Here is a 21,536-nt window from a genome sequence, read left to right as displayed (position 1 = left end):
TCATGACACCACATGGGAGGAGAGGGGGCTCCATTGTTTTACAGTCTCTTAGATAAAGACCCCCACAGTTCATTACATTCCTCCAACAATCCATTTTAATGTATGAATACATTTGTCATTCCATTACAGGACATGTCTTGAGATTAACTTGTGGGCAGAGATGACGACAGACTTTGGGAAAAAAAACAGATAAGATGTCAGATGTCAGATGTAAAACAAATTTAGAATAAAGACGGGGGCAATAGACTTCAAGTGACACTGTGCAATGTTTCAGAATATCTTTTGATATATATACGATAATGTAAAACGCGGAATGGCATTGATCAAAATAAGGAAAACAACCGCGCCAGGCGTTATTTGCACCTTGAGACGAAGAGGGAGTGTTGGTTCCAGGAGACAGTAGGACTGAGCTGCACGGACACAGCGGAGTCAAGCATGGAGGATCATTGCTGTTGGTCACCACTGACGACGATGTCACTAATTCCTGCCTAACCAGTACTATATTTATACATGATCCTGTTTCCTTATCCGTGCACCATATACTGAGGACTTTGTTTTTATTACTGTTATAACTGTTATTGTTATCCGCCGAACGATTACCCGTGCCAATGTGAATCACCTGTGCCATAAGTCCATGCATGACAATGCACCTCCCAACCGAAAAACACGAGAGCCGATCTCTGTCCGGACTCTGCAAGTTCCGTCACTGGTGCTGTTTTTATTTTTTATTTGAATGATTACTTACGATGGCGTTCTGTTGTTTGGTTGTTGTTTTTGAATCGTTGTTGGATGGTTAAAGGTGTTTTTGTCGAGGGCACTGAGACTGGTGGTCGGTGACTGTGTGTGTTTGTAGATTCTCGTTGTGTTGGACAGTGAACCTGTTGAATCTGTATGTGGCTGCTTGTTTCTTGCAACAAGAAGAAGAGTAAAAGATTAAAAAGTTGGAAAAAATAACATGAAATGGTGTCTTTTGTTGGTCTTTTCAAAATGCCACACCTTGCTGCCTTGGGAGCCTAAACATTTGGCAGCAAGTTTTTATCTTGTACAACTTGTCTTTATGAATTATTTATGAATTAATAGTAATAATAAGATAATGCAATAATATGATAATAATACTAATAATAATACTAATAAGTATTATTATATAAACAATAATCATAATGAGGTATGTGTGTGTGTGTGTGTGTGTGTGTGTGTGTGTGTGTGTGCGTGCGTGCGTGCGTGTGTGTGTGTGTGTGTGTGTGTGTGTGTGTATGTGTGTGCGTGTGTGATGTGTGCGAACACAATCATATGACAGCAATAAATAACAAGAATAACAAACGTAGGCAGAAAAATAAAACTGCATTTAAATATTTTAACATCCCGGGGACTGAAAGGGAGGGCGGACAGAACGAGCGTATAGGTCAGCTTCAGGTAACGTGTACGACCAACGTCCAAACCCACGGGTCCAAAAACGGTGGGACTGCACTGCGCATGCGCACGTCCGTTTGTGGGCGCTGGGAAACCAAAGTCTCGCGCAATTTGCTGAGCCCAACTGTAAAGCTGTCTAGCGACGGTGTAGCTTATCACCGCAAACAACGGGACGTCGTCACACCTCAGTGAGTAACACCGCCTATCCGAATAGTTAGAAATGTCTCTCTCTGCATTAAAACGTCAGCGCTACAATCTCCGATTTTTTTTTTCCACGATACATATTGAGATAAAATGACCACATCATGTGGATGACAACGCAGTCGTTATTCGGTTGTGCGTGTGTGTTGTCGACAGGCCTCCAGAGGGGGGTAACGCTAGACTAGACGGGGCTTCAACGGGGACGGCTTATGAAGGGGGGAAAGGGGACAGACCCGTTCACCCGTCCGTTCACTCGCCAGACCTGCTCTTTTTCCGCGATAAACGGCAGTGCTGCTCCCTCTCCCCACCCCCACCTTCCCCCCCGCCACAGACCCGGTCGTCCCCGGCTCGGTGTGACGGTGGTCCGCTAGCTGGTGGTAGCTAGGTAGCGGCTAGCGGCGGTCCAGCTCCGGAGGCATGTGTCGGTGCTGTCACAACCCCCCGGCCGACCCGAGCGGGGGGCCATATGGCTGATCACAGCCAGGGTGGTAGTCTGATGGGTACAGTCGTAGAGGATGTGCAGCTCAACGACCAGGGCGTTTAAAATGAATCGCTGTGCTGTGCTCGTTTAAAAAAAAAAAAAAATCAAATTTACGTCTTTTTATTTTATTTCACTTATATTTTCATAAGCCTGTGAATTAAAAAAACAACGAATTTGGGGGCAAAGCATACCCTCTTATTATGTTGTGTGTTTGTCTTTTTGAGGAGAACAAACACGCTGTTAAAGGAACTGAACTGTGTTAGTGATGGGATCCAAATATTGCAACCTCACTACATCGCTGCACTGTAGAGAAAGGGTGCCTATTCATTGTAACTTATTGGGCGGATTACTGCATAGTCAATAACTAGGTAAATAAGTCATGATTTCTGTGAGGATTCTGTGTATGAGACAATCACCAAATTAATATATTCATAAATGTATATACATACACATGTTTTTAGACTAGGGCTTGTACATCAGAATGCAGCATGGGAGTTTTTGTGCAAGCAACACTCTGACACTGACAGACTTGCCAACAACTACAGCCGCATTGGACCATTATTAACCTGCTGGTGTTGGCATACATGCTTTATAGAATAACGTTACAGGACCCTCCATCGGATTGGGCCATTTTACCACATCACAGGCATTCAGTAGGATACAATTACAGCCTTTTCAGGTCTGGTGTATATTACCAACGACATGAAGTGTCTGGATGAACTTGCTGTCTTTTCAGACGGCCTTGTAGAGTACAATTAGTTACAACGCACTGAACCTAAGGGAGAGGATTAGCCTAGATATAGCGTAATGAGCTGGCAAGAGGAGCATCCCGACTGGCATTACCTCCTGCCCCAATAACCGTCAATCATAGCTTTCTGAAGTGCGTTTTAGGAAGATACTCAATCATACATTGTATGCAGCTAATTGGCTGTATACTAATTGGTGTTGGGGTCCAGAATTAATGTTTGACTATGAAAACGTGTTTATCCTGAATTACTCTATAATTGACCATAATCTCTTGGTTTGTGTCTTTAGGTCTCTGTATCGGGTGGACCAGCAAAGGAACGGCTCTTGACAGATTTCTCCTACGATAGCTTTACAGGTGATACAAGTATGATTTAGTTATTACCAAACATACAAATGTGTGTCTGTGTAATACATTGTGAGTGGAGTTCTGTTTTGGTTAGATTAGCAAATAGTGAAACCATTTTTAATAATAATGTTGAAATGTAAGTAATTAAATCCAAAATGACGTGGTCTAAAAATGCTTTTAGCTCTCTTTATAAGGCCCAAATTAATAAGAGTGCATTCTGAATTAAGCTAATTGAGAATTGAATTTCCTTTTCAAATTCAGAGGAGTTGCTGGCAATTATGTTATGTGATGACATTGAACACGTGCTGAATTTGGGTTACTTACTATGTATTGTTTTTAATTTAGTAATGTAGACGTAATATTATTGTTACAATAGTTATTCTTATCATAATTGTTGTGATTATTATTAATATATTGTACCCATTTGTCTGTGTGTGCAGGAGGATGGCAGTGAATGTCCATTCGACCTCTATGACGATAGAAAACATGAGTCGCCATGATATGTTGGCCTGGGTCAATGATTCTCTACAACTCACTTATACCAAAATAGAACAGCTCGGTTCAGGTAAACTACACGCATTCAATGCAGAGCCGCAATGATGTGATCAAATCTAGATATATTATTATTATTAGTTATTGTTTTAATTAATTGTATTTTCTGCAGGTGCTGCATATTGCCAGTTTATGGATATTCTGTTTCCTGGGTGCCTGTTGTTAAAAAAAATCAAGTTCAACGCTCGCCTGGAACATGAGTCCATCGGAAACTTTAAGGTCTTGCAGGCTGCATTCAAGAGAATGAACGTGGATAAGGTGTGTATGTTCGCACACACCCAAACAGTAGCATTTAAAGCCGTTTACATGATAGCCTTTTTTTTATCCTCTCTTCAAGTATAGTAGTGAAGTATAAAATAACAAAAAAACTAAAGAAGATTAAGTTAGTCAACTTAAAGATAAGTTAGAAATAGCTACTTAACTAACTAACCCCTTACCCCCTTACCCTTTCATAGCATTAGACCCTCATCTAATGCTAAGGTAGCAAGTTTACATTACTTAAGCTTACGTGACTTGCGACCATTTCATTAGAATGAAACTACATATCTGGAATAAACTTCACGTCAGATAGATTTTCACCGGCAATATTGATGAAGACAACTCCCCAGCCGACAGCAAATCCCATGCTATTTCACAATGTCACCAAAATACGTATTTTGTTATTGTTTTGATTGACCCCTAGAGGCAGAAATTACATATCATAGATTATAAAACAGTTGTTAAAATACCTGGCAGTTACAATCTGATTCATTATGTGTGTATACTTATTAATGATTAAGCTGTACATTCCTCTGATTTTCTTGAACGATTTGTAGAAAATCTGTGCCAAGAGATTAATGGTTAACCAAAGACCTTCTTGTGATCACAAGCCCTAACCCCCGAGGCATTCACTGTCAAGCCGTTCAGCATTTCAAGTGCGGCAAAATAGTTCTGCAATTGTACCCAATTGAGTGACACAAATACTGGTATTGATCATCCAGTCCTTGACATTAAGCTTTTTAAGTTATGTTTCACTTTCCCAATAGCAAAACATACTTGCCCAAGTATAGGAGGATAGAGGAGGAGGAGGAGGATTCTATTTTGTAGGCATATTTAGTGTATTAAAAAAAAAAAAAAAAAATCACTTGCCCAAAGGGGCAACTACATGTCACATTTAAGTTGCCCAATCACAGAGTTCACCTGCCCCAGGCAAGTGGGCAACCGTTAATGTCGAGGCCTGCCACCCCTCTGATTCCAGGGTCAATCGGGTTATCTGCATCAGAGAGCACCAGCACAATCAAATACAAGAAAAAATGAATCAAATGATTGATATTCCATGTTATCTGTACATTTGTACGTAGTATGCCCCAACTCATACATACATGGAAAGCGAAACAGTTTGGCCACAATGCTTGGTGAGACCAAAAACCTCTGAATTTGTCTTGAACCATGCTCCTGAACCACATATACCACCAGATCATCCCTGTGGAGAGGCTTGTGAAGGGCAAGTTCCAGGACAACTTTGAATTCGTCCAGTGGTTCAAGAAGTTCTTCGACGCAAACTACGACGGCAGGGACTATGACCCCCTGCAGATTCGGCAGAGCCATGATGCAAACCCCCCACCCAATCAAGGTTGGTGCCACGCCTGGCATGCTGGATGTTTCTTGATGTACTCCCAATGTGACGGGAAAAATTCCATTCCACCGCTCTCTCATTTCACCGTGCAACCATGTCCACCCGTGCTCCTAACCCCACCCACCCTTCTCCTAACCCCAGGCGACATCTTTTCCCAAAAACCCAAACGAACCACTCGGCCAGGTAGCTGTTCACTCCGTGTGTGTGTGTGTGTGTGTGTGTGTGTGTGTGTGTGTGTGTGTGTGTGTGTGTGATTTCAAATCTTTTCTAACCGTCTTGCTTGCTCACTTTCTCACCTTGATTCCTGTTTTGCATGCAAACCCTTTACCCATGCAATACGCAATAGTCCCATTCACATGTAAGTCATGTGTCTGTAATTACCGGCACATGACATATATGTGAATGGGAGCTGGTATCGAAATGCCTGCAAATCTGTTCTGGCAATTTCCCTGCAACAAAAACAAATGTCAACCCTTCACAAAATGCTTTCCCAAAATTGAATTCAACAATTGATTTAATGGGAATTATTGAGCTTAATGGGAATTATTGATCTAAAAACAGTGAAAAAACTATATTGGACACCTCTCATCACACCCTGCTAGACATTAAGATGCCGTGGTGCTGTGACTGAATATGTAAACACAAATGATTGTCTTGGCACGGAAAACCAATGCACCAGGACGCATACAAAGAAGGTCTGAGGTGTGGTGATCACAATCAACAATCTGATCCATAACTGACCACTTAATTAAAACCATTTCCCGTGGCCTGAATGAAAATGTAATGAAATGAAAATAAGCGTAGCACAGACTAGCATGTAATCATGAGTAGCCTAGAGTGCTCTTCTCCACACCATAGCAAAGTTAGTTTCATATTCGTGATTGAATTCACGTAGCCATTGTCATCGTCAACCAAAATAGTTCAATTAATATTGATATGAAACCAACTTTACCTCGGCCCCATCCGCTATTATTCTTCTTGAGACATAGTTTTCATTCAATTGTCAAGGCTGGACGAAAGACTATTATGTTATTTTCCTAGAATGATTTGATGAGAATCAAGAGTCTTACTTGAATGTTTTTTCCCCCACCTCCAGAAAGGGGCTAATGTGTGATTTTTGACTTGGCTTGGTTTTGATTGCAATAAAAATGTTTTGAAAATCTGAAAAACTGATTTAATGTGGCAGTGTACCCATAATCTGATTTGGTTAATATGGCTCCTATGATCCTCAACGTAGTCACCTTTGCCATCTTGTCATGGTTGCTAAAAAAAAATACCCAAAAGTTGGTATGAGCATGGGAATAACACCTCCCCCTTCCTTCCTAGAATATAGATATATTTGTTCATATTGTTTGTATGACTGTTTTAAAACAGTGGGTTCACTTGCACATTAAAGAAATCAGAGTAGACTGATTAAAAGAGATTGCTGGCTTCCATACGCCAGCATGAAAGCACTAGCAAAAAATAACTCCCAAAGTATTCAGTCGCGAAGACTTGAACACCAGATAACATAATATGCGTGTGAACATTGCATCCAGGCCCAATGAGAACGTCTCCCCCGGTGCCCAAGACAGTCCCGCCCCCCCAGAGGCAGATCAACGCGGTGCCCGCTCCTCGCCGGAGCGCCCATCCGGTCCGCAACGGGGGCGAAGCTGAGCTGGTGGAGCTCAACCAGCAGGTACCGTGCCCCCGCTATGTCGTTCTCATGCACATTAAAACTGAAAGGATGACCCGATGCATCGTCCCAACAGCCATCCTCAAAATATTTTGTTATCTTCTGTTGCGTTCCCTGCTCCTTCGGTTCCTGGTGTCCGTCTGCCGTCTTGCTCCGTCGTGCCATGGTAGCTGCTGGACCTGAAGGTGACCGTAGACGGCCTGGAGAAGGAGAGGGACTTCTACTTTGGCAAGCTGCGAGACATCGAGCTCATCTGCCAGGAGAACGACAGTGACAACAACCCCACCCTCAGCAAAATTATGGATGTACTGTACGCCACAGAGGTAAAACGAACCCAACACCCAAAACATCAACACTCTGTGTCTCGGATGGACAATGTACCTTCCAAACAACCAACTTTAAATGTGAAATATTTATGAATTATTTTAGTCATGCTCATTTCAAGTTTGTTAAAACATATCTTAGAGCGCTCCCTTGTTGATATGCCATAGGTTGGCCACAGGCAGTGATTGATCCCTGCTTGTCTTTCCTTACACACACTTTTTTCAGGACGGCTTTGCTCCGCCGGAGGACGAGGAAAACGAGGGTGCACAAGGAGACAACGAGGACTTCTAAACGCACCCACATCAGCAGCCCGTTTGCATCCGAGTCAGACCCCCCCCAATCATCCGACCCACGCTCATGACTATCATAACCCCTCCCAGCCCGCTCTCATTTCTATTTTAAGGCCTCATGTCCCACCTCCTTCAGTCTATGATCGCTCTTTGATACTCTCGACACTCCCTACAGTTGTCCATAGGCACTACATTCTGACTCGCCTCGCTGAAAAACACTAAATCTAGACCTGTCTCTAGAATAAAAAGGGGACTTGGTGACTTTGGCGGCCTGTTTTCAGGCGAACCTCACATGCTCTATGTCCATTTCGAGGGTAGGACTGCCCGCACTGCTAGTTTAGCCTCCAGTGGGGGTTGCTACACTACGGTGCATGCTGGCCTGCTTTTGTCTCTTTATTTAGGTCGATGTCGTGAGCTTACAGTGCCCTGGCATTGGTTACACGTTTCCAGCAGTGCTTTCTATTCATCAACGTGTCACTGGCCTCCACCAGATACTGTAATTCACAACATTGGAGCTGATTCTATATATTTTTGGTCACCCGTTGGTTATAGGATTACTACCATCACCATACAAGGGACGTTTTTTCTGGAAGGTGGCCCAGCACTGGTGGTCCCGCTACTACAACCCGCAATCCAACATATCACTTTGACACTATTTGTCACTATTTTACACATGTTCATATCGCAAAGAAATTCTGGCAAAGGTAAAGAGTCGACACTGAGTGGTGATTATCCAAGCACCATGATTATCTTTAAATTAACTATTATTATTATTATTATTATTATTATTATTATTTATTGAGCCCTCCTGGATAATGATTAATTGCTTTTTATTTATATTTATATGAAGAAGAAGAAAAAAACATTTGTTTTTATTTATTCGTGATGTTTTTGTAAACTGCTCTTAACAGTTTCCTTTTCGGAATAAACAAAGTACTGACATGTAAATGTGGTTCTGGAGAGAGACAAGGTGTTGCACAAACTGTAGCAGAGCAGAACAGAGGCAGTCCATGATGTCAACATTAAGTGACTGGCTGGCTGCTGCCACAGGAATACACAAAAAAAACGCTATTTTATATTTTTTAGATTGATTTAGAATTTGCATTTTGTTTGATTTGCATTGAATGGCTTAAAGGCTATGTCTGATACATCTTATGTGAAACATATTTTTTTAGAGGCGACCAGATCTTAATGTCGAGCTTTGTACCAATATGAATTAACAAATGTTTTTGAAAACATGGCATTAAATAATTGTTACTACTAATACAGTACTAATGTTTGACAATGCTATTTATGTTGAACGATTTTAGCTGCTATCTCTTTTTGGTTGCTGTATTGAGTTTTGGGGTTGAGTTTTGATACGTTGATCTGCGTTAAACACCACATTGGCTGCATATAACTAAGTTGGTGTGGTTCGTTCTGATTGACAGCCAGACTGAGTGTTTGGTTGATTGACATGATTTGGGCCAGTTGAGAGAACAGAGAACAGAACAACATCCTTCCCTCACTCACTCACTCTCTTTTGCTGTTTGTTACCATGATAGCCATGTGATCAACTTGCATTATTTGTATTTATTGGAGAAATACAATAAAAGTCTGAGGTTCCCAAGCCCAATAGGACCAAAGGCTGTGGTCTCTCTTTTTCCATTGCAATAATTCAGTTATGTCTAATATCCTCCTTATGATTAAAGGGAATATGAAAGGCTATATTTGGCCTAATTGAATCAGGACCACGTGACTCAATTCAACAGTCAAGACAAGAAGTGGCCAACATTTTAACATCTAGCGCCTAATTAAAAATAATTCCTACATATTTCACAGCCACACGTTATTTCATAGCCCATCTTTGGTTTAATCTATTGACGAATATGTCAATATGGGTCAATACATTGCTTTGAAGACTTGTTACACAACTAACGAGTATTGTAACCACATCACTTATTTATTGCTACATCAGGCCCTGTCTGAACGTGGTTAACGAACAGTTTGACGTCATGTCGACAAGGAGACGTGGCAGGAGAGCGATTTAAATCGTCCACCCAATGCCCGACCGCCCATTATTTCTCACTAGGTAGAAAGGGACAGGAAGCCACGGAGGAATCCCTCACGAACATCCCGTTGACCCAGAACCATGGCTTCGAATAATGGCACAGTTGGCAAGTGGGAAGTGGTGAAGAAAGGAAAGAAAAACCCAAATTCGGGAGGAAAACCGGGTGATAAGAAATCCGGCGGCGGGGAGAGGAAAGCGTTGACCGAATCTAACCTATACTCTCGACGTAAGTGGACACGGCCCACCAGCCAGTTACTTTGTGACCCACTTCACCGGTTCTGAGCGCCAGATGCAGACGCGCCGGACTGCCGAGGGACGGGCACGGCTCGTCCAACTCAACCGAAACCACGGACGGTGTTCAGCGCGCGAGCCTCCCGAATTATAACCGAAAAGCGACAGCCCAAACTGACAAGCCAAGGCTACCCTTAGCTTAGCACGCTAGCGTAGCGCTCTTGAATGAGCTCTGCTGGTTGTCCGACGTGCCTGTGTCTTCACCTAGCCGAGCTTTTCATTCACAACCTTTTTAGAGATCGGAATCCTATGACATTGGTAATAAGCCGTCACACACACAAATGTGTCCTCACGTCTAACGCTTATGGTCGGTGTGTTGTTGTGGCCAGCTATTGTTAAGCAACTGTCCGTCGGTCTGTCCGAGCCGCGTCAACAGATGCAGCCGTGGGCTATAACGTCATCGCGGCGAGGAATTGGCTACATTTCGGGAAGCATGCTAACATACGTGTACCGAAATGGAATGTCCCCTTCTCTTCGATGTCTCGGTTTTATTATAATCATTAGTGTATATATGTTTATATCTATATGTCTGTGTGTGTTTTATATCAGTGACGTCCAGTGGTGCCTGTGAAACTCTATTGGCTGTTGGTCCATTATATGGCAGCTGTCACCGGTGCTGAGTCTGCGTTTTGATATCATGATAATCCCAAGAAAATTTAATGTAGGTTAGCCGTTCATCCTCACCAGATGCTAAACAAATAGTTACGTAGCATGCCTAATGTATGACTACGAGCTAACTGGGATGTCTTACTTTCACTAAAGTCATGTGTTTATTTATATATTTTGGAAGGTCAGTATGTAAAAGCACACATTCATTCAGCCCATGTCCGATGTTGTTCGAAAACATCAACGTCATCAAAGGGAGGGTATTGTAGAGAGGATGAACACGCATGCATTTCCAATCTGCATTGAAAGTTATGCAAACCTCAACCACACCACGTGTAAAGATAGCTCCGTCACTTTTGATATGGATCACTAGACTGCTGGTTGTTTGCTCACTTATCTGTTTTCACGTTATCAATGATTACGCAAGGACAAAGTCTATCTGAATTTAAAAATAGTAACAGTCAGTGTAAGTGCCATCATACATGATGAAATATTTTCTTTATGCTAAAAACCCTATTGTGTCTAGTAATTTATGTTATCAAAATGCTCAATGTAAATTTGGGCTTCCCACTGGTTTGTAGTGAGTATTCATAGGGTCATAAAAGTGAGTATTCATAGTAGTGAGTATTCATAGGGTCATAACAGTTTACATCATAGAAAATCCGCTGCACGAAACAAAAAACACACTGACTGCAGTTTACAAAACAATTATCATGCAGGGTGAAGAGTCTGGCATACTGCCATCGTTTTCAACCTCATGTCTTCCTTATCTGGTTTATTGTGGATTATTACCTATCAAGATATGCATCTTCTGCACAGAGTTAAGATCAGTGTGGACAATGCCCCAGTGCGTTGGCAAAGCTGGCTGTATGTTGTGACTTATCTCTATGGTGGGGCACAAGTGCAGGTACAAAAATGGTCATGGTCATATCCACAGACAGATTTTGTGCGATTTTAACTGAAATGTATCTTCTTCTCTGGGGCACCACAACTATAGTTTCTTCTACACATGTACTCCACTGTACAGTAACAACACTGTAGAATGATCCTTAAGCACTGACAGGTTGCACCTGTCAAGTTGCACCTGTCAGTGCGCAGGAGCAGGTGTAATCCAACACTGTCAGAGTAGGCAGGCAAAGGAAAAAACAACAACTGTTGACACATTATAATTAAAGTCGAATCTGCTTCAGTAGCTCAAATCCCTGCAGGCTAGTCCATGTTTTGGCAGTTCTTAATGCGCTGCTGTTGCTTAACTGTAGTCCTGTGTAAATTGTATAACGGTACTTAGGGAGCTCGAGGGTTGTGGGAGTTGCAGTCTGAAAGACTCATGATCAGATTATTCTTTATTCCGTCAGTCCACGACTGCACTGCTCACTAGAGTCCCTCATCGACCGCTGCTTACCGTTGGCTTTACCTTTCAGCGCCCCCGATCATCTCTGAGACCCTGTACGATAACTTTGAGAAAATGGCCAAGAAACAGAACAAGGAACAGGTGCCTCCACCGACCACAGAGTCCCAGAACAAGAAGCCTCCCGCGAGCAAGCCCAGCAAGAAGGCCAGTCCGCTGAACAGCCCCCATCCCACCTCTGCCCACAAGAACCTGGAGGCGGCCTTCAAAACGGTGAGTGATGATGCATTACATTAGGAGGGTCACTAAGGGTCAGAATTCTCCCGTAAACTGTTACATTTAAAGTGTCTTTTGAAGAATCGTTGCTATAAACATAGATGTTTGTTATTTATTTGTACCCAGCCAGAGGGGCTGCACTGTGCCTCATGGAGCATCACATGCCTCATCATAGTTCTGCTTCTGCATAATGGCCGTCCTGTTTGGGTGCTCATTGTTGACCTTTGTTCGCTCATCTCACCCTCTTATTTGCTCCGGGCCCTTCTTGCTGTCCGTCTCTCCTCCATTAGCTGGATGTCTCGGAGCTGAAACAGCAGCTGGGTCGCAGCCAGGCTCTCTTTCCAGAAAGCCCCTCGGTGTGGGTCAAGGACCTGGCCGGATTCCTCAACCACAAGCTGAACGTGCCCGAGAGCGAGCCAACCCTCAGCAACTATGCCCACGGTCAGTCTCCCCAAAGTCGTCTGGGGCATCTTGTTTTAGATTAAGGTTTAATAACGACAACCTTTCCATATCACGGCATCACTCTCCATTCTTTTATTTACCATCCCAGTTAGAAATATTGTAGATTTGAGTTTTTCTCGTGTTTTAGGTGAATGTTTTCGTAACTCTTATTTACTTTGCAATTTTCCTTTTCGAGGGCTTGCTTCCACAAACATAGTTCACTTTCCGTGTCTTTGTGTGTGCAGACTACCCATACTGCCTCGCTGGAAAGGAGCTGAAGAGTGTGATTAAGGGCCTCATCGGGCGGTGCAGCGACACCCTGCCGGACTTCTTTGACCACTGTGTCTCCACCATGCTCAGGGAGCTAGAAAGACAACCAGGTACAGACTGATGCTCCACCTGCAGCCTCACATGTCTAGTACTCTAGTGGTCATTCTCACCATTTGTTTCTCCCATGCGGTTTTCTTCTCCTTCTTCCAGATGAGCCTTTGCATGGGTACAGAATCTGCATCCAGGCAATCCTACAGGACAAGCCAAGAATAGCCACCCAAAGCCTGCCAGAGGTGTGTGTTTTATTTTGTTTCAGAATCAGAATCTTATTTATTGCCAAGTATGTTTACACATGCAAGGAATTCTTTTTGGTGTGGTGGTGCAAAAACAAACAACAAACAAACATAGTGCAAAAAGGGAAGACAGTGTAAATAACAAACAAATATAGTGCAAAAAAAGAGAAGACAGAATGAGGTAATAACTTGTGTGTGTGTGTGTGTGTGAATGTGTTGCTGGACTTAAATCTGTCTGGTGGTCTACCCTTGATCTGCCCCTTGTCTACGTTCCCCGTCTACAGCCATTTATATAACCTCCTCGCACCGCGTTACATCGTCCAGTTCCTGAGTATAGCCCATAATCACCGTACCCGTCTCAAGGGGCTCCCCGGGGGCCGTCTTCAGACGGGATTCTGTAATTGTGCCTGAAGTCAGCCCACACACCATCATTTTCCCTTTGCATTTCAAATGTATGATTATCCTCCCGTAACCACAAGAGCCCTTTTCTTCCCCCTCTCTCAGTACCTGGAGCTGCTTCGGTCGGTACAGAATCGGCCGGCCAAGTGTCTGACCATCATGTGGGCTCTGGGCCAGGCGGGCTTCTATGACCTCAGCCAGGGATTGCGAGGTGACTTTCCTCTACCCGCTGCTATGCTTGCATGAACTGCAGACACATACATACACGTAGCACAGACGTGGCCTTCTACCCCTCCCCCACCCCCAAGCTTACGTACAGGTGCGGATAGATAAAAATTACACCTCCACGGTCCACAGTTTGGTGTCGCACTGGCGTGCTCTGGGTTGGGTTATGGGTTAAGGAGGCCAGAGGGACCCACTCGAGCCATTTGCAAGTTGCATTTGGAGGCTCCGCTTCTGGAAGGGCAAACAAATAAATTTATGCTTGCTTTCAGGGTTTCAATCCAGTCTTTGGTAAGCCTCCAATAGGATGTGGGTGAATTGTGGTTGATGACGATTGTTTGGTTAGAGGAAATGCGTGTATGGGGCTGCACCTAAGCTCAGGACAGATATCCTGTGTGCCAACGCATTGGCACGAAGACTTGTGTTATTCTTATGTACCGTGTTTATCATGTGTCACGCTTATGAAACATTATTTGTGTTGCTTGTTTTCTTTTTGAAGAAATGCCTGCAGGCTGCTGCAGTGGGATTTTTCTATTATAGATATTTTTTATCTTGCCCTTTTATCTTAATCTCCCTTCCTTCCGTGACTTCCTGTTGTTATCACAGGGTCGTGGGTTTTGAAGTGCTGCTTTAATAATGCATGGGGCAGTAACTGGATGCTTTGCTGACACACATCCTCCTACACAGGTGTCCTTTATGGTGATAATAACCATGTAATTTGTGTTTCAGTGTGGCTGGGCATTATGCTCCCTGTGCTCGGAGTGAAGTCGCTCTCCTCCTACGCCCTCGCCTATCTGCAGAGACTCCTCATGTAAGTCTGTGCACTGTCTCTGTGTGTCACCATTAATGCAAGACGCTACGGGTCAAATAATAAGAACAATGCCAAAATGAAATGAACTCTCTGTTCTTTTCAACTCGGTGGTGACCATCGATTCCTGGAACATCCAGTAGAGTAGTATAACTGCGGTGATTATGCGACGTGGGTCTATTCACTGCTGTGCTTCCGGTTTGCAGGCTCCACGCAAACCTCACCAAGGGATTTGGAATCATGGGCCCTAAAGAGTTCTTCCCTTTGCTGGACTTCGCCTTCATGCCCAAGAACGCCTTGTCACCGAGGTGGGTACAACACAAACCCATCGATGCAAATCTGTGGTTTGATTTGCAGCGGTGGCCTGAGGTGTGCGTGTTCTCTTCGTTGATTTGTCCCTGGGTGTTGTTGTCGTGTCGTCACCCTGCTCTCGTTCTCCCCCTCCCAGCCTGCAGGAGCAGCTGCGCCGGCTGTACCCGCGCCTCAAAGTGCTGGCGTTCGGCGCCAAGCCAGAGAGCACGCTGCACACGTACCTGCCCTCCTTCCTGTCCAGGGCCACGCCGCACTGCCCCGACGACATGAAGAGAGAGGTGAGGGAGACACGCCCTCCCTCACTCACTCACTCACTCACTCACTCACTCACTCACTCACTCACTCACTCACTCACTCCCTCAGTTACTCACTCCCTCACTCACTCACTCACTCACTCCCTCAGTTACTTACTTACTTGACACCAGCACTCCTGTTTAAATATTTTTACACAAAAATGCTTCTGTGGTTTTAGATGTGTTCAACATTGACTACAGCTAATGCCTGTCTGTCTGTCTGTCTGTCTGTCTGTCTGTCTGTCTGTCTGTCTGTCTCTCTCTCTCTCTCTCCCTGTCTCCAGCTGCTGAGCAGTATGACGGAGTGCTTGTGTGTGGATGTGCAGTCTCTAGGCGTGTGGAGGCAGCTGTACACCAAACACCTACCCCAGTCCAGGTGAGTCCGATTTAGCTGAGTGGAGTGTTTAGAAACAGGCTCACACGGTGTTGGATTATGTTGAGTCGCGTTATCGTTATGGTTGAGGTAAAATAATTAGTGTGTTTTTCTTTCTTCTCTCAATCCTTCTGCAGCCTTCTCTTAAACCATCTGCTGAGGTCTTGGAAGGCTTTGCCACCAAAGGTACAAAGTTATTTTCATAGTCAAGTGATGACTAATGTTTAAATATACTACATAGTCAGTGATTACTAATGTTTAAATATACTACATAGTCATGGATGAAGGTTGTCTAACTATACCCCACAGTCAGTGATTCTCAGTGATTATTCAGTGGTATGGTTGTGTAACTATACTCTATAGTGGGTGATTCCCAGTGTGTAACCTTCAGTGGTATGGTTGTGTTGCGTAGCTGCAGAGGAACCTCCAGGAGACCATCCAGTCGTTCCGGGTGACCAACGATGAGATGAGGGACACCATCGAATCCCAGGAGCTCCAGGAGTGTAACGCACTGTGTCAAGTAAGCCTGCTGGAACCCGCTCTCAGTCTCTGATGGGTACTATGAATTCCTGGGCATCTTTATATCTGTCGCCCTAGACTGGTATAAATACAATCCAAGTATTAGCAATCAGTGTTGAATTGGGGCTAAAGGCAACGGCCGTGACCCCCGCCTCTATACCAAACAGCCCATCGCGTTGACATTGATTTTAGTGTCCCAAATCAGAATTGTCTGGGTCCACTGGTTCACCTTCTATTTGTTTCATGTTTGTTTTGACCAATCACTTAGCCGGAGGCCGGGATCGCCAAGCAAGTAATTGACCAAAACAAACAGTGGCCAGTGTTGGTAAACTGTTGGTAAAATAAATAGTGTCTGTGGGTTAGAATCCACACCGTGTAGACAGACAACTGTAGAAGTACTTATTCGATTCCTCTTCTGAAGCTTCATCCACTCGCACAAATGAGTTGGTAGTCCTATGAAAGAAACAAAACCAGAAACGAGGCATCACTGCGCCCGTTGCGTGATCTGGTTTGCAGCCCAGGCTGTGCTCCACCATTGACTTATGAATGTCTTTGGTTGATTAGTCTTGTGCCTGTGTGCTTGTGGTGGCAGAACCTGCAGGTGAAGATGCGTAGTGGTGGGTTCCCCTGGTCCAGGCTGCTCCTGGTCCTGCTGGTCTTCGTCGGTGGCTTCATGGCTCAGGACATCCGGTCCCACGGCTCCTTCACAGGTTGGTCCCCCCCCCCCCCCCCTCCACCCCGTCGGAGTGTCTTCGCTGTCCTTACTGCTGCCCATGGGCCCGGCTCACCTAGCGGCCATCTCGGTTCCTTCTGGGTTCTAAACACTAGCTGGGGGGGGGGGGGGGGGGGGAAATTAGAACCGAAATGTTGAACGAGGCCCATAGGGAGAAATGTTACAAAAATAATGATTATTTATTTTATGCTGCTCATCAATGCAACATCCCGGCACACAGCACTATGAATGTGATTGCTTTAGATTAAGCTGCTCACTGTGTGTGTGTGTGTGTGTGTGTGTGTGTGTGTGTGTGTGTGTGTGTGTGTGTGTGTGTGTGTGTGTGTGTGTGTGTGTGTGTGTGTGTGTGTGTGTGTGTGTGTGTGTGTGTGTGTGTGATTTTTCAAAGACTCAAGGACGGCACGGTATTTACACAGCTCTGGGGTGGCTGGTGTGTCGCAGCAGGCATGGAGCAAGGTGACCCTCTATACCAAACAGGGCTTCAGGTACACACCCCATATTTGATATTCATTTTCACTGTTAACCCAACAACAAAGATGCATTATGTTAATTATATTTATTATATATATATATATATATTGGTATATATATTATTAGTACAATGGATGCGTCTTAATGCCCAACGTTTATCAACAAGTTAGTCAATATAAAACCAAAACCCATAAAATAATATTTCCAAGTCTTAATGCGTGCGTGTTTGTGCTGAGCAGCTGGCTGGAGACGAACACGCCCTTCTACTACTCTGAGGGCGTGCGTGTGGTGGGGCCCCTGATGGAGCAGGGCCTGGAGAAGGCCAAGTCCACCGCCGCCCTCGTCGCCGACAACACCAACCGGCTCATCCTGTGGGTCCGGGAGAACGCACCGCTGCTGCTGGACTGGGTGAGGCCCCCTTCCGGAACTAGGGCTGGGACGACTCGTCGACGTAGTCCATTTAAGCAAAGTCATAAATTAGTCGACGTGAATAATTTGCGTCGACGTGTCGTTCCCGTTTTTTTTTTTTTTTTTTCTCTCCCCGGATGGCAGCAAAACACCTTAAGTTCGGTTGATTCCCCCCTTCCCCACCCTGGAATGTTAATTTATCAAGCCGTTGCAGTAGTAAACCAAAGATCCTACTCTGAGTAAACGTTACTTTATACTCAAGGGCTTAAATTTCAGCACGGGATTGCGGGTATTGCGCATATTTTTTTTAAATCCCACAACCCAGGCCAGCATAATGCGGGGTCTATTGACTTCACTTGACGAACCATCTTCCGATTTCAGTGTCGCATCTGTCCTTCGTCCAATCTTTGACACGCACACGCACACACAGGCACACAGAACCCCTTCGCGCTTGCTCCTTCTCGTTCTCTCCCTGTCAAAAGTTGTACACGATCCATGTGCTGTTCTTGGCAATTATTTCCATCGCTATGAGGTTTCAGTAGACTAATGCAAAAATGGACGTACCTCTACAATTTCAGCGCAGGATTGCGCAATCGGTACACATTCATACCATGAAGATGTGACTTAGCCTGTAAGAGAGGAGAGGGAGAAGCTAATAGGACTGTATATAGTTGAGAAAATAAGTCAGCAACTACTGTTTCCATAGTACATGATTAAAAGTTAATGAATTCATTGAAAACAAAGTGTTTGATATGTTAACAAGAAATGTTTTGATAGTTAGATTAATTGTAATTAATTAATTGTAATTAAAATGAATCAACAGATTAGTCGACTAATCGCAAAAATAATCGCTAGATTAATCGTTTGAAAAATAATCGTTTGGGACAGCTCTATCCGGAACGCTCTCTCCCTCGTTTCACCCTTCAACTCTTTCACCAGGTTTACATTGTCAATCGATCGCATGGCGTTTGATCGATCCAGCATGTCAGCTGTCAATCGAATGGAAAAGGGTTCTACGTTGAGTTCTGTCTGCAGAATTTTAAAAGCAACTGCGTTGCCCTCTACGGAACAAACGCAAGTTTTATCCGAAAAATTATAGTTAAGTATAATGTAGGGCTTTTCTCCTAGCAGAATTATGTTTTTGCTTTTCTACTGACTGGATTCAGCATGAGAGGCGAGCGCACAACTCGGTTATCTAATCTAATTGGCCGACGAATGGCTGCCCGGCCGAGGCCAGACTGATAGTCATTGCGAAACTCAAGGTTGACCATCTGGACGGTCTCACAGGTCTACTGCCCTGTTGTGGCCTCGGTCTGACCATTTTGTAACATCAAGTGGCACAGAACCAAAACGTTGTGTGTGTTGTTTGGTGGTTCTCCCCCGGGTGCAGGTGATCACCAACACACCAGACAGCGTGTTCCAGGTGCTGGCCTACCTGAAGGAGCTGCTGCTGCTCCTCCATCACGACGTCATCCTACCTGCTCTGGCCTTCACCTCCCAGCTGCTGCAGCGCACCTGGAACGGCCTGCAGGACTCCTGCAAGTCAGTAACCCTCAATAAATCAATACATAATATACACAAACACAAACACATACAGAGAGAATCTCTCTCCATATTTCGAAAACCGAAATATGGCTGTGGCCACAGACTCTCTTGCAGTTAAACTTGTATGTTCATGTCAACAGACTAGTATTCATTAGTTTGTACCTTGACATGTTTCGACTACTTCCTGTTCTACCTGTTCTTCAATGAATACTGGTTTACATACAAGTTAATACATCAAGCTAGACTCAATTAACCTTTTTGAGTCTCTCTTGCAGTCATACCTCCAAACCATGGTAGAAATGTGTGCCTTTTGTTTACTTTTGTGTGTGTGTGCGTGTGTGTGTCCCCACCCACAGCGGGGAGGTCTCAGTGTCGTGTCTACAGGGCCACGCCTTGTCCTTCACCAACTCCACCTGGCTCCTCCTCCAGCACACCACCTCCGCCATCAAGACCTGGGCCCAGGAGCTGCTGCCGCCTGCATGATGCATGCGCTCTGCCCTGCACACGCATACATAAACACACACACCCCCACACCCCCCCCCCCCTCTCAAATGCATATGAAGACAAACTACGGCCGTCACCGGGACTGCGTTCTGCGCTCCTGATCTGCGCTGGTTGAACATGGAGGACCCCCTCGGGGTAGAAGACTTTCACTCTTCTTAAATGACTTCTACTCTCTCCTTTTTTCTAATCCTGCATGCTATTTATAGTTGTTTTTTTTACCAGCTCTTTTCTTAATGTTTCGATGCGGAAGTCAATCCTCCTCCCCCCCCCACCCTCCTACCCATGGATTTTCTAAACTTAAATTTCCACTCTGACCACACTTAACCCTGAGGCAATACGTTCACACGGTGAAATTATATTTGTTCTTAGGTTGATTTCTAGAAGGAGGGGGAAAAAAAAATCTATTTATAGATATGGAGCGTGTGATGTGTGATCGGTCATGTGATGTAAAGAACACATTGGAATATACCATGTCTCCGTCCATCTAGAACATTTCTGTGTATGTATCTGGAGTCAACTGGTTGAGTCCAGAGTTTGGTCCCCTATACTTCATCTTGGATTCAGTGATGGCTTTTATGTATGTGTGTGTATGCGATTGTAAAACGACCTTCTCAACCCCCCCCCATTGCATAGACTTCAAAGATGCAGATGATGAAATACTTTATTGAGCCAGAAGGAAGTAAGAGGCTGATTGCTGTTCACTGGACAGATGGTAGGATATTATTGTGGTTTACGTTCATTTTCAAACTCTGTCTACCTGTCTTTTAACTGAACGACCTGTATTAAAATGTGTTATTAACCCTGTAGCTACTACTGCTAACTTCAATGAAACCTAACGTTAGTCCACACACCCTTCACTCACTGGAAGCCAGGCATGAATGGGGTCAGAAGAGCAGCGACTGTGAATTGTGTTGTCAAAAGTGAAGGCTGATGTTCTCTGTGTGCGTGTATAAACGTGTGTGCATGTGGACATGGGGTACAAAGTTTAACCCATGTTAACCTTATTTGAAAGTGTTACATTATAATTACAGAGTATTCTTCTACCTTGGGCTTTGGTGACATTACAAGAGGTGGTGTCTTACGGGGAAAACTGACTGAACTGATTTTGTAACAATGCTCACCCCAAAGTAGAAAATGGACGATTAGATGGACACGGCGATTGATGTTACTTTATAGTGTAAATTTATAATAAAGTATTCAAACAAATGTCGTTTGTTTGAATAAGTTGATGCAGCGTTGTATCACAAGGCTCTATCCCGATGCTGATATCTCATCTTATAACTTATTTTATGTTAATGCTAAAATCACATTTTGGTATTCATGCGAATCGCCTGTAAATCCAATCAGGTAAAATCCAATCAGATTTTGCCTTGTCAATAGTAATTATTTTCGTCAGCCTATGATAGGTGTGAGTGGGTTTTGCTGTGACCCCACTACACGACCGTCCCATAGGGGGCAGTAGGGATAACTCCATGCAGTGTGGTAAAGCCTACTCCTTCGGATGAGAAATAACTACAGTGGAGAGCGTGTGATGCATTGCTGCAAAGTCACGCATTGTCAACATATGCGTGAGGTCTCCTAATGGATGGGGGGCCTTAGCATCCCCTTACAATAATGTGAACGTAATGATCAACCTGAGGTAACTTACAGGGGCATTTCTGATGAAGTGCCCACATATTCCCCCCCGAGAACGTACGACAACGTGCCCTGACAAAGGAGAGTAAGTAATCCCA

The 21,536-nt window shown here is 44.3% G+C and overlaps 2 protein-coding genes across 3 annotated transcripts; both read left to right on the top strand.

The window, feature by feature from the left end:
* The first annotated feature begins 1,516 nt into the window (after positions 1–1,516).
* On the top strand, positions 1,517–9,256 carry LOC311364099 (microtubule-associated protein RP/EB family member 3-like). 2 transcript variants are annotated; one of them, XM_084484114.1, is made up of 9 exons: positions 1,517–1,598; positions 3,128–3,194; positions 3,626–3,750; positions 3,850–3,995; positions 5,193–5,349; positions 5,494–5,535; positions 6,891–7,030; positions 7,198–7,350; positions 7,577–9,256. In XM_084484114.1, exons 3-9 carry the CDS (start codon positions 3,630–3,632, stop codon positions 7,640–7,642), a joined length of 825 nt encoding a protein of 274 aa, XP_084340240.1. In that variant the 5' UTR covers positions 1,517–1,598; positions 3,128–3,194; positions 3,626–3,629; the 3' UTR covers positions 7,643–9,256. The 2 variants fall into 2 exon arrangements, with proteins under 2 accessions (XP_084340240.1, XP_084340241.1); XM_084484115.1 differs by lacking the exon at positions 5,494–5,535.
* A 444-nt stretch (positions 9,257–9,700) lies between these two features.
* Positions 9,701–21,009, top strand: tmem214 (transmembrane protein 214). Its single transcript, XM_084484030.1, has 17 exons — positions 9,701–9,917; positions 12,010–12,209; positions 12,503–12,653; positions 12,899–13,033; positions 13,134–13,216; positions 13,721–13,826; positions 14,567–14,648; positions 14,852–14,953; positions 15,094–15,235; positions 15,535–15,626; positions 15,761–15,809; positions 16,036–16,143; positions 16,735–16,852; positions 17,264–17,360; positions 17,586–17,754; positions 19,145–19,296; positions 19,656–21,009. Exons 1-17 carry the CDS (start codon positions 9,773–9,775, stop codon positions 19,780–19,782), a joined length of 2,058 nt encoding a protein of 685 aa, XP_084340156.1. The 5' UTR covers positions 9,701–9,772; the 3' UTR covers positions 19,783–21,009.
* Positions 21,010–21,536: the final 527 nt, after the last annotated feature.

The sequence above is a fragment of the Micromesistius poutassou genome, assembly GCF_964030765.1.
Source record: "Micromesistius poutassou genome assembly, chromosome: 19".
Classification (NCBI taxonomy): domain Eukaryota; kingdom Metazoa; phylum Chordata; class Actinopteri; order Gadiformes; family Gadidae; genus Micromesistius; species Micromesistius poutassou.
Note: the sequence above shows the minus strand (reverse complement) of the source record. Positions and strands in the feature narration are given on the sequence as shown.